Below are 11,522 nucleotides of genomic sequence, written 5' to 3' on the forward strand. Positions count from 1 at the left end.
AAACATTTGAGCGCAATTAGTTGCGTGATTAAAAAAATTAGTCAAAATTAATCATGATTTTAATCATGCAGCTAAAAACTCAAAATTATGCGCAGAAAAAGTTATGCAAAATTATGCAGGTACTTTGTATGGTTGGGGGGTGGGTGTGGTGTGTGTGTGGGAGGAATTTGTGAAGGTGTGGGGGGCTGTGGGTGTGTGTGAGGTTTGGAGCCTGGGGAGGGGGGGTTCCCACACACCCTGGCAGGAGGGGGGTACTGTGGGTCAGGAGTGAGGGGCAGCAACAGGCTGGGGGGTAGGGGGAGGGAGAGGGGGCTGTGGCTTGGAAGTGAGGTGCAGACAGACAGATGGACAGAAATGCACAGACATCGCCCAGCGGGTAAGGGTATGGGGGGGAAGGTGCAAAGGGGGGCAGATCAAAGTCCCCACAGTGAGGGAGGGAGTGGGACAGAGGCAGGGGCAGGGGCGAATGGAGCCCCGGGGCAGGTCATGGGATGGAGCCATGGGTGGTTCATCCAGGGACGTGGGGAGGGGTGTACTCCCACCACTGTGCACACCCCCAGGGGAAGCCTAAGGGGCAAGTGCCTCCTGGATTTATGCGTCGGGCAGAGGTGAGCTGTTGCTGTAGGCTGGGCTCTGCACCCCGCCGCCATTGCCCTGGGAACCACACACTGTCATGCTTTACCTCCCACTGCTGGGTGGGCAAGGGATGTAGTGCAGCCAGCATGCTGTTTCTGAGACAAAGGCAGCAGGGTGCAGAGCCCCAGTCTGCAGTGGCAGCCTGACTCTGCCCTGCACACAAGTCCAGGGGGCATGTGCTTTCCCTGGAGGCAGCAGTGACAGCAGCAGAGCCCAGGTACAGGCTCCAAAATCATGTGCACTATTAACATGTTAAAAAAATTATCATGAACAATAATTAACGTGGCTGTACACTTCCAGCATTTCATCTTACTGCAAATGGAGATTAAGAACAACATACTTTCCTTGTACAGTAACTTCTCTGCACTGATTCACTGGGTTCCCAGTAGATATACCACAGCATTTCTTCCAGATGACAAATTCCACCGTAGATTCAGATGACACTAAAAGCTGAGAAGCTAATCTGAATATCAAATGCTGGTCTTGGAGTACTTGGACACTGTAATTTGCAAAAAAACTCCTGCATTCCTAGAGACTAAACAACTGATGTACCCAATTTAGGATAAAGGCATGTGTTAGGATAAAGGCACATAACCAACAAATCTGCCTTCGTTATCCAGGGTGCTTGGGCTGTTGGGGAGTACCTGGAATACTTTATCACTTTTTCTCATTGACCCACTAAATTTCCATTCCACCTTAATATTTTTAGCAAAGTTTAAGAAGGAAAACCTTCAATAACAAAACCACATCCAAATGTTTCTTCCTAGCATTCTTTGCACAAGGTAATCCCAACAATGTGGTTATGAAATAATTACAAGATGAAAGATTGTTCTGAGAATTAGAATCTCTCTCATCACTCTCACAAACCAATTGTCTAGGCTCCAGGAACAAAAGGAAGGTGTGGGTTTGGGATGAAAAGAGTTTTTATTTTGTATGCTCTCAAACCAGTAACATGAGTAGCAACCCAGCTTTTAATAGTCTCCATGCTTTATAGAAGCTGAACAATACAATGAATGATGTGGCTGAATGCTTGGTTGGCTGCATGAAACACGCTTGTTTGATTTTCTCCTTTTAATCTATTATGAATTATGTAGCTGTCTGGCCATTCTAACATAAAACAAACAAGAGGATACAGAACTATTCTCAATAATCCATCTATGTAACACAATTATCTGTTCCAAAATGCCATACCAAGACCTCATTCTGAGGGAAATAGGTATCACTGGTACTTTGTGATAATTAAGTGCTTATATACACATGTTGGTTTGATAAAATATTCATATTTGTCAAATGTTACAATTTTATTTATATTTTCAATTGCTTACTCACAGAAAGAATTCCTAATATGTTTTTATACGGGTTTTTCTATGAGGTCAATTCTTGACTGGCAAACTCAGAAAGGCACAGTTTTAAAGGAATTTGCAAATGGAAAGATTACCGGTCATTTATAGTACTTAGTGTTAGTACTTCACATTCAAGCATTTAAGCTGTAAAGAACAAACTCGAAGGAAGGGTTTTGATGCTATGGGACTTAATTTCCCTTGCATAGTTGCCCTTTCAATGGAATGATCAAGATCAAAACCATAAAGAAATTCTCCATTTACAAGCCATCTCACTATTGCTTTCAGTGATAGTTCTTGGATAACAGATAATACTAAAGTCTACAAACAAGTTTCCTTATTTGAGAGGCAAGGATATTTTGTGATCTCTTTTACTGGACCAACTGCATAACTGGGAGAGCTGCTGGACAAGGTTTTGATGCCCAAAAGCTTGCCCAGCAGTTCTCCCCAACTATACAGTTGATCCAATAAAAGTTAATCACAAAAAACTCACAGCCTCTCAGACAATGCCCGGACCATCACAGCTACAACAACATTCCTTTCCTTATTGAAGTGTTTGGAGGAGCAGAGGCTACATTTGTTTCTTTTACACAGATATGTTTCATAGATCTTCCAAACAAATTCAGCAAATTGCTTATTTTTGTTGAAAGAAGATAATATTGCTTGGCTTTCCTGACAGGAAAACATTTTTCACTGTCTAGGATAGCTAATGGAAATTAAAATAACTTAACGGACTGATATAAGACAGTCCTGCCAAATGTTCATAACAGTGACATAACAGAGTTGGCACCTAGGGCAACACTTGCAGGAGAGCAGGATGGCTGTGTGGTTCTGAGAGCAGGGGCAAGGGCTGTGTTCAGGAGGCCATGGGCAGGGGGACCCATGCCAGGACTCCTTCACTGTCCTGGGTGAGCTACTGTTGTGTGTGATCTGCCCACCCCACCTGTTGCTCTAAAAGCAGGGGCAAAGACATGGAAGTGGAGGGTGATTCTGGCGCCCCTTCTAACTTGGTACCCAGGGCCCTCTCATCCACCTCTAGTTATGCTACTGGTTGACAACTGCACTCAGACAAACCTCCACACAAATGCCAAATATGAGGACATTTGTGTTTATGCGCCCTGCCATCCCCTACTCCCTCTCCCCCCAATCATGCACCATTTCTTGCAGGAAGCCTCCTTGTTTTTTTTAAAGAAATTTCAATTTCTGATTTGAAATCCGTACCTCATTTGTAGGAATGAAATGATGAATTATTTCCTCCTTTTGCAAGAGAGTTAATTACACAAATAAGTCAAACCTCTTAAGAGAAAGTATCACTAGCTTGGAAATGCCATATCATGACGGAGGGAGAACATTTTATGCTGTCTTAACATTTCACAGCAAGTCAAATGCAGAGGAATAAAAGCTGGTATTGTTCAGATATAAAGAACTCAGCATCTTTTTAGTTCAGAAATACTTCAGCTCTTTACATCTGTTTTGTCTGTTGGCAAAACCTCTTCAGCAGCTCCAGGCACACCCAGTTTTTGCTATTAACTAAGACTCTGGAATGCTAACCCCACCCACTCTTTGTTCTGGGCCAGGATGAGAATTGTTATGGCCCCTCTTGGGTAGTCCACGATACAAGTACAACTGTATTTTTGTAACCAGTTTGTGGTGTTCTTTTCTGACCTGGTTCCCACAAAAAGGGCTGAATTCTGTCCACATGGCAGCTTTTTCTGCACAACTAAACCAAGTGTCAACTACATGTCAGCTGCTGTGATGCTAAATCGCTTCTACTTGCAGTTCAGGAAAATTTGGACAGCTATTCCACTGTGCCTTGGCAGGAAGCAAATGATCCACATACAGACAGGCACTAGCAGTAACAGGAATATCTGGGAAAGGTTACTCCCCCCTGAGCAAAACACTGAGCTTCTAAATTAAAAATAAAAATAATTATTTTGCTACAAAGCTAAACTGTTACTGTAGTGCCTTATGAGTAGGGACCTATCCCAAACTTGTGGTGACAGAAATCAAGTATTGCAGCTCAGTCGTGGCCAAGAGAGCCAATTTCATGGTAATTTTGCAGTGGCCCCATCCCTTGATGCTGATTGACAGGGAGGCCCCAAGGAAGGCAGGACAACGAGGTGGCTATAATCTTGGCTGTTGGCTGCCATTTGTGCTGCCCCACCAGCCCGGGTCTTCCCCTCCTAGGCAGGCTGCAAGACCAGGCTGCAACTGTAGGAAGGACCTCTGGCTCCCACTGGGGAGCCAGCATTTTATTTTTATTACATTTTACTTTTTTGGTTGGTTTCCTGGGATACTGTGGTCAACTCCATTTTTCACAAAACCGTGATTTAAGTAGATCCCTACTAATAAGAGCAGAGGTTCAGATTCGGACACAGGTATGTTTGGAGACCTTTCAAAAGGGGAAGTTTCAAGAGATCACCACTGCTTCATCCAGGGTTAAAGTTGGAGTGGTTTTGCTACATTTGAACTGTTCTCAGCACATTCACAAACAACAGTTCAAACACATCAGTTTCTGCCTTTTGGAAACCTTCCCTTCTGAAAGGGCTCCAAATACGTGTGCGTCTACAAAGCTATTCTCTGCAGTGGAAGGCCAGTCTCGTAAACAGATGCCGTATTTCTTCTCTGAGCAAGTCCATTGTTCTGCATTAAGGACCTGTGACGTGCAAGGGAGAAAGTGCACAGACACTTTTTTCGCCCCCTGCATAGATCTGTAAGTGAATGGTGAATTATTCCAGGGGCAAGCCTGGCAGGCAGTGCACTCTCCCTGGTCACCTACTGGCAGAGGGTCAGCAATGCATCTTGGAAGGGTTACATATGTAAAATGACTATATCCCTCGTATTTTGATCTGGGTTAGAACCCAAGACAATTAGGACTGCCCCGAATGAGATGTTTGTTTACAGTCCCACGGTCAAAGAGGTGTCATAGTGCAACCTGAACTACATGCATTGTGGGAAACAGTCTAGCTGGTGACTGTGGCCAATACAGGAGAATTAGAAACATGAAATTCCCAATTCATGAGGTAATATAGCATCATTTCATACTCAAAATGTATGCATTCCAGAGCTCCAATTTCCCATTCCCTCCCCAAAAAACCCATTTTGACAGAACACAGACACTTTGCAAAAAATTGACTAGACTGAAAAAATCCCAGATTTTCAGTGAAAAGCTACTGTAATGAAAATCTTTTGGCTAGCCCTTAGAAGAAGTCTGAGAACAATGCACCACAGAAGAAGTTGGAAGAAAGAAGTACTGACCAAGGTAGAGGATCTGATCCACACAGCAAAATCACAGTAAAAGGCAATCAGCTGGCAGTGGGGTCTCTAGAGATAGATACATCTACACAACACAATGCAGTGCTCTGCAGAAATACGCAAGAGAGTCAGAAAAACACTGTGTTAATGTGACATACTTCTTTCAGGACCTGAGCTAGCTCAGGTGTCTCTGCACTGCACTGCACTGCGGCCACGTGCATCTACACAAGAAGCTGACTGCGCAATAGCCTGCGACTTGCATGCAGTAGCGTTGCATGGCAGAAAGTATGACACACTGCTGCTACATAGTAGTCACAGGCTACTATGCAGTCAGCATCACCAAAAAGCCATTTAGTGGTGCTACTGCGCAGTAGCTCCAGTTACTGCACAGTCATTTAGTACTTCTTTATACAAATATTAAATGACTGCATAGTCAGCATCTTGTGTAGACACGGCATGCGTCATTTAGACGGGCCCTATTGATAAACAGTATAGATACCCACTGAAGTTACTAGCCAAGGCCCTGGGCCTGCACTTCACATCATGCTCACACATCACTTTGCCCAGAAAGAATGAACTACAGTTATCGAGTGACTGATGCACAAGCTCAAAACAGTTTCACATTATGCTACAAAATGTTGCCAATTTTCTGACCCTAATCACTAAAGAAAATGCCCAGGATTAGGTGGTAGGTGTCTGTTTGTACATCAGGTCTATCATCTGCAAGTATAGCAGAGAGCGTGCTGGTTCCCCCTACCTTTGGTCTTGATGGCAGTTTCAAGGGCAGCAGCATCTCTGTCAGCATCAAAGTTTGAGTATGCCTTAACTGTGGCATAGGCACTTGGAGGGAGAGAATGCTAGGAATAAAAAAAAAAAAAAAAAAAAAAAAAAAAGGAAGTTTACACTTTGCTTATGATCAACATGATTCTTGTACCTTTCTGAAGCTGATACATTGCTGTATATGCAAAACATACAAACTGCAGGACAGGACAAACTATTAATATAATAAAAATTCACCTAAGAAGCACTACACTTTGGCTCTTTGAATGTATTGCTTTCCCAAGAATCTACCCACAGCAGGGTGTTTATCATTACAGAAAGCTGTACATAACAGAAACTTGTTTCACAATGTCAAAATGAAAATATTATTTCAAATTATAAAAAATCCAAGCCAACAGCTTATATTGGATGCATGTCATTTGTAAGAGATAATTAGAAATCCACAATGAATATATTACCCACCATAGGACAAATTCTGTGTTTTGTGCACCTAGTGAATTAACACAGTTTTAGCTTATTTTCAGCAGTTTTCAGTAACCTATCTTTTCTTTTTAAAATGCTGCATAAGCACTTACTTTATTTCAACAGAAGGAGGCTCTCAATAGAAAAAGTATTTTAGGATTATTCTGTTGCAAGACATATCAGGCCCGATCCTCAACATTTCTTGGTACCTAGCACCAATTGAAATGGTAGATGCCTAAGCAGGACTTCTCAAGAACTAGCTCTTCCTGCATTTTTTCTTTTAACCTTTTATGGCCAAAGCAAAGGACAGTCTGTGAATAAGGCATCTGTGTGAATCTGACCACACAGATTTGTTATCTGTACATCTTCCTACTTAGATCATAGTGACATACACAGTTTATTCCAGCTGGACCAGTTGTGCCCTCCATTGAAAACCTGAGACATGCTACAGGGATGGAGAGGCACAAACATCAAGAAAAATAATCATCCTCTTTTATCCCTGCAAGGACCCGCCCTCTCAGTCCAAGCAGGCAGTCTGGCCTACTGCCACACCACGAGACATCATTTCCCAGTATCTACAGATTTAACTGCCAACAATAACAGTAAATTGAAAGGTGTAATGCAGTCTTGGATAAATATGTTTTAGGAATCTTACAGAAACACAAAGTCTTTGTATCATAGAGCACAATTTGGACACTCTATTTAATTAAATCAGGCACTGCTGGACATTCTGGAATAGCTAACCTGGTTAGCCAAATTGAGTTGGATTTGAAAAAGCAAGGTCAGAGATAACATCTTATTTGGTCTCTTGTTCCTTCTGCTGTCTCTATACATTATACAGACACTGAGATAGCATGCTGTGCTAGAAAACATCATCAGATATACGAAAAATTAACACATAGTAAATGTGCAGTTTGGAACTAGCTTCTTCCTCATGTACATGTAAGTAAGAAGGTTGAGTGCAGTCCCCTTGATCTCAGGAAAAAGGCCAAGTGCTGTGGTGCTCTCAGGAAAGGGAAACTAAAACCTTGGATATTGTTCATTCCAGATGTAATAATTACACTCTTTTCATATGACAGGCAGTTTATTACTTTAGAAAAAGCATTAGTATGATTGGAACAAATGTTTCCTTATGCTCTTGAATGGGCCCTGCCTGTTTCATATTGGTTTTGGTACACTAGGAGGCAGACCCCTGTCATCAGAGATGCAAGAAGTTCCTTTTGACCTTTCCACTGAGTTCAGTGAGACTCTTGCTCAAATACTAAAACATCAGTCAGTGCTAAAATATAAGCACATGGGCAGGCTAAGCAAAACCAAATGAGAACCTAATGTTCTCCCACCCTAGGTGGGGACTTCCAAATACTTTACAAAGACTGCCTGTATTCCCTTCACCCTTCCCCTTTATCTTACATGCAGACAGTTCTAAATTTCTGACGTGATAAAAGTGATTATCCAATTGTGAGGAGCTCAACTTGAAGGCACCTAAATCTCTGAATTAAGAGCGCTCAATACCTCCTAAAAATGAGGGCCCTTTTAAGATCTCTGAAGCAGGACACCCAAAACCACTAGTCACTTCTGAAAACGGAGGCCTATTGAACTTGCCTGAGGTCACTGCAAGTCAGTGGCAGGTGTGGACTAGAATCCAGGTCTCCTGACTATCCAGGCCTCTACTCTAACCGTAAGACAATGTACATCTCTCAGCAGCTACATTACTACTGGTTCAGGAGATAATGTTTGGAGGAGGTGCCATGCAACTCAGCATTAGGCCTCTGTGGGTAGGCAGCTATTTGATCTGGCTTCAGATCCGGCCACTTCGGATGCCAGTGATCCGATCTGGAGCTCCGGACTGGGTTCCTGCTTTGATCCGGCCAAAGCGGGTCTGAAGCTTTGGCGCCACCTCTGAGATCTGGCCATAGGGTATAATGGGGAATCAATGAAATATCTGTAATTTGGTGGTTTTTGTCTGATTTGGATGACAACATTTAGGGGAACTGCACCCCAAATTCTTGAAAGAAAAACTCATGTCACATGTATGTGTTAAATCACAGAGGGGCAAAAACTGCAGATGTGGTGGCCCCTGGTGAGGCCACAAAGCCTGCCAAGTTTCAAGGAGATAGGTGCAGGGGTTTGGGGGAAACTGTACCTCAAGCTATGGACAAGCAAAACTTGTGACATGGGTGTGTTAAGGCGCAGCAAGGTGAAAGCTACAGGCCTGCTAGCCCCTGCTGAGGCCACAAAGCCTGCCAGATGTTCAGGAGATCGGTGCAGGGCTTCTGGGGCCCTGCACCCCTAGCTGCTGACAGGCAAAACTCATGACATGGGTGTTTGTGCAACTGACTGTCTGTCTTGGGGCAGTTGATTGTCTGTATTGATTATTTCCTCTCCTTAGTCTGTGGTTTTGTAGGTGTTAATCGTTGCCAATTAACTGGCTACATTAGCTAGGTACTGTGTATTGAGCTGGTCCCTGAGTGAATCATGATTGATTGGTAACTGGTAACAGCAGCTTAGCAGCCAGGCCTGCGGTATTGTCTCTCCCACCCGTGCCCCAAGACGGACACAGTTGCACAAACACCCATGTCACGAGTTTTGCCAGTCAGCAGCTAGGGGTGCCCTGCACTTATCTCTCCAACAGATGGCAGGCTTCATGGCTGCAGCAGGGGCTACCAACACTGCAGCTTTCACCCTGCTGCGCCTTAACACACATAGTGTCACCCATGTCACAAGTTTTGCTTGTCCACAGCTTGACGTGCTGTTCCCCCTGAACCCCTGCACCGACCTTCTTGAAACTTAGCAGACTTTGTGCTCTCAGAAGAGGCTACCATCTCTGCACGTTTTATCCAAATCAGACAAAAAACAACAAAGTTATAGATATTTCATTGATTCCCCATTATACCCTATGGCTGGATCTCTGAAGCGGCTCTGAAGCTTTTCAGGAGCTGTGAACCACTTCGGAAAGCCTAACGAAGCCAGCGCTTCGATCCAGACATGCTGCTTCAGACACTGAAGTGTCCAAAGCTTCTCCGGATCCAAAGCACGGTCTGAAGCCTCGCACAGCCCTACTCACCATGTGGCTGGTGTATTGTGTTGCCTATATAACATCCAAAACCACTAGTCACTTCTCCAAGCATAAGAGACTGTCCTGATGGACTGTCATGGCTTCTCATCCTACCCTTAACACCCCGGAGAAGGAGGAAGCTGCATTGGAGTTAACCTTCTCCCCACAGGGACTCCACCACGGGCAGATGGTTAACGTCAGCTCAGCTGCCTCCTTTTCCAGGGTACTTAGAGGAGGAACAGGGTACTGTATGGCTGGAGAAAGCAGGCCAAGTCAGATTTCACAAGAGAAGCCAAGACAGTCCATCAGTGCAGTTTCTTATGCTTCAAGCTACTTCCTCACTACAGCGTGGAGGCATTAAGCACAAATACCACACCCTGAACTACACACGACCAAGATGCTTGGTTCCTTTAGATATAAACAGCAGCCATCACACACCAAGAGTACAAAATCCAATAGGCAAAAAAGGTGCCTGACCAGCTGTTTTACTTTCTGCACTGGTTAACTTGCTGAAAACACTCTGCTTGGGGAAGCAGACAACCAATTCGTAAAGTCCTTATTCAACAGTTCTAGCTTCTTTTAGAGCTCACAGTTACCTGCATATAGAAAAGGATTCCTCAAGTATATTTGCTAGTTCAAATTATTTGATGATTTTTTGGCTGTGGGGTGATTAAACAACGGAGCCAGACATGTGGGCACCACTGCCACTGTGCAGGAGCAAGGAATGTAGGGACCTCAGATATGGCATCTTAGATAGGATGACCATATGTCCACCTGCCTTGCTGCCACGCAGCAGCAGCAGTGCCTGCCTGCCTAGTGCACCATGCTGCTCCCCATCTCTGCTGGACTCCAGCCCAGAACTTTTGATCAACTGGCCAGGACCAGCCTACAGAATCCTGGACTGTTCCAGCCAAACCAGGATCTATGGTCACCCTAGGCCTAAGTTCACCAGCTGAGTGGTTCACCAAGCCGCTGAGATTCACTTCCTCATCAATTACAATCAAAGAGAGCCACAACTTTACGGCATAATATCCTGACACTGCAATGGGGTATCATCCTCCTGTACTCTTTCAACATCATAGTTCAAAAGTAGCACTATAGTTACATTGTGGCTTTGTGGTATTTTGTCAATAATGATGAAACAAATGCAGACAGATGCAACTCCACTGCCATTGACAGAATCACACTCAACTTGATGGAATTGTCCAAAGAGGCTTTGGCTTTTAAAACAGAAAATGTCTTTAAGAAAAAGGAATTTTCCCTGAAAAATACCTTTTTATGTTTCACTTTAAAGAAAAACATACAAAAGCTTTTTTTTTTTCCAGCTTTCAGCAATCGAAACCTCAGAAATATTGAATGCTCAGCAATCAACATATAAAAATCTTTCCATCTCAAATAGAATTCATACCTGAAAAAAATTAGGTTAACAATTAAACACATTTCCATTTTTTGCCAAATTTTGGTAAATCAAAAAAAAAAAAGACTTGATAAATTTTAATTCACATCTAATAAAAACCAAGGCTGGGGTCTGGCCTTACCTTTCAGTTATTTTTTGTTTTTTAATTTTCCTCTACACCCCTCTCCTGTTGCAGAGAATAACCAGACAGTGAGATGCATCACCTCTTTTCCTTTTCCTGCCTCTAACCCTATAGTACAGGGACAGGCAAAATACAGCCTGCAGGCCAAATCTGGCTTATCAGGCCATTCGGTCCAGCCCATGGGGCACTGAAAAAGTTTAGAAAACTTAATATTTATCTGCAACTGCCTGCTTCTCAAAAATGACAGAAACCAGGGGAAGCCAACAGAACTTGGCTCTGTCCCCCCAACCAGAACCCTCTGCCCGCCCCGGCTGTCACCACTTCCCTGCATGCCTACTCCAGCACCACATAGCCCCAGACTGCATTGCCAGACAGCGGGAGCACAGGGCTGTGCCAGTACCCCAGGGCCAGGAGCAGGAAGGGTGTGTGTGTATATATATGTGTGTTCATAGGGCG

At 43.8% G+C, this 11,522-nt stretch overlaps 1 protein-coding gene across 1 annotated transcript in view; it reads right to left on the bottom strand.

The window, feature by feature from the left end:
- The window catches only part of ANXA2 (annexin A2), a 72,560-nt gene that overhangs the window by 54,652 nt on the left and 6,386 nt on the right, over window positions 1-11,522 (bottom strand). The window contains exon 2 of the mRNA XM_019504360.1: window positions 5,989-6,088. Within this exon, the coding sequence (XP_019359905.1) occupies window positions 5,989-6,088 (100 nt within the window). The remainder of the gene's footprint in view (window positions 1-5,988; window positions 6,089-11,522) is intronic.

The sequence above is a fragment of the Gavialis gangeticus genome, unplaced genomic scaffold, assembly GCF_001723915.1.
Source record: "Gavialis gangeticus isolate Ggan-Ray unplaced genomic scaffold, GavGan_comp1, whole genome shotgun sequence".
In the NCBI taxonomy this organism is placed as follows: domain Eukaryota; kingdom Metazoa; phylum Chordata; order Crocodylia; family Gavialidae; genus Gavialis; species Gavialis gangeticus.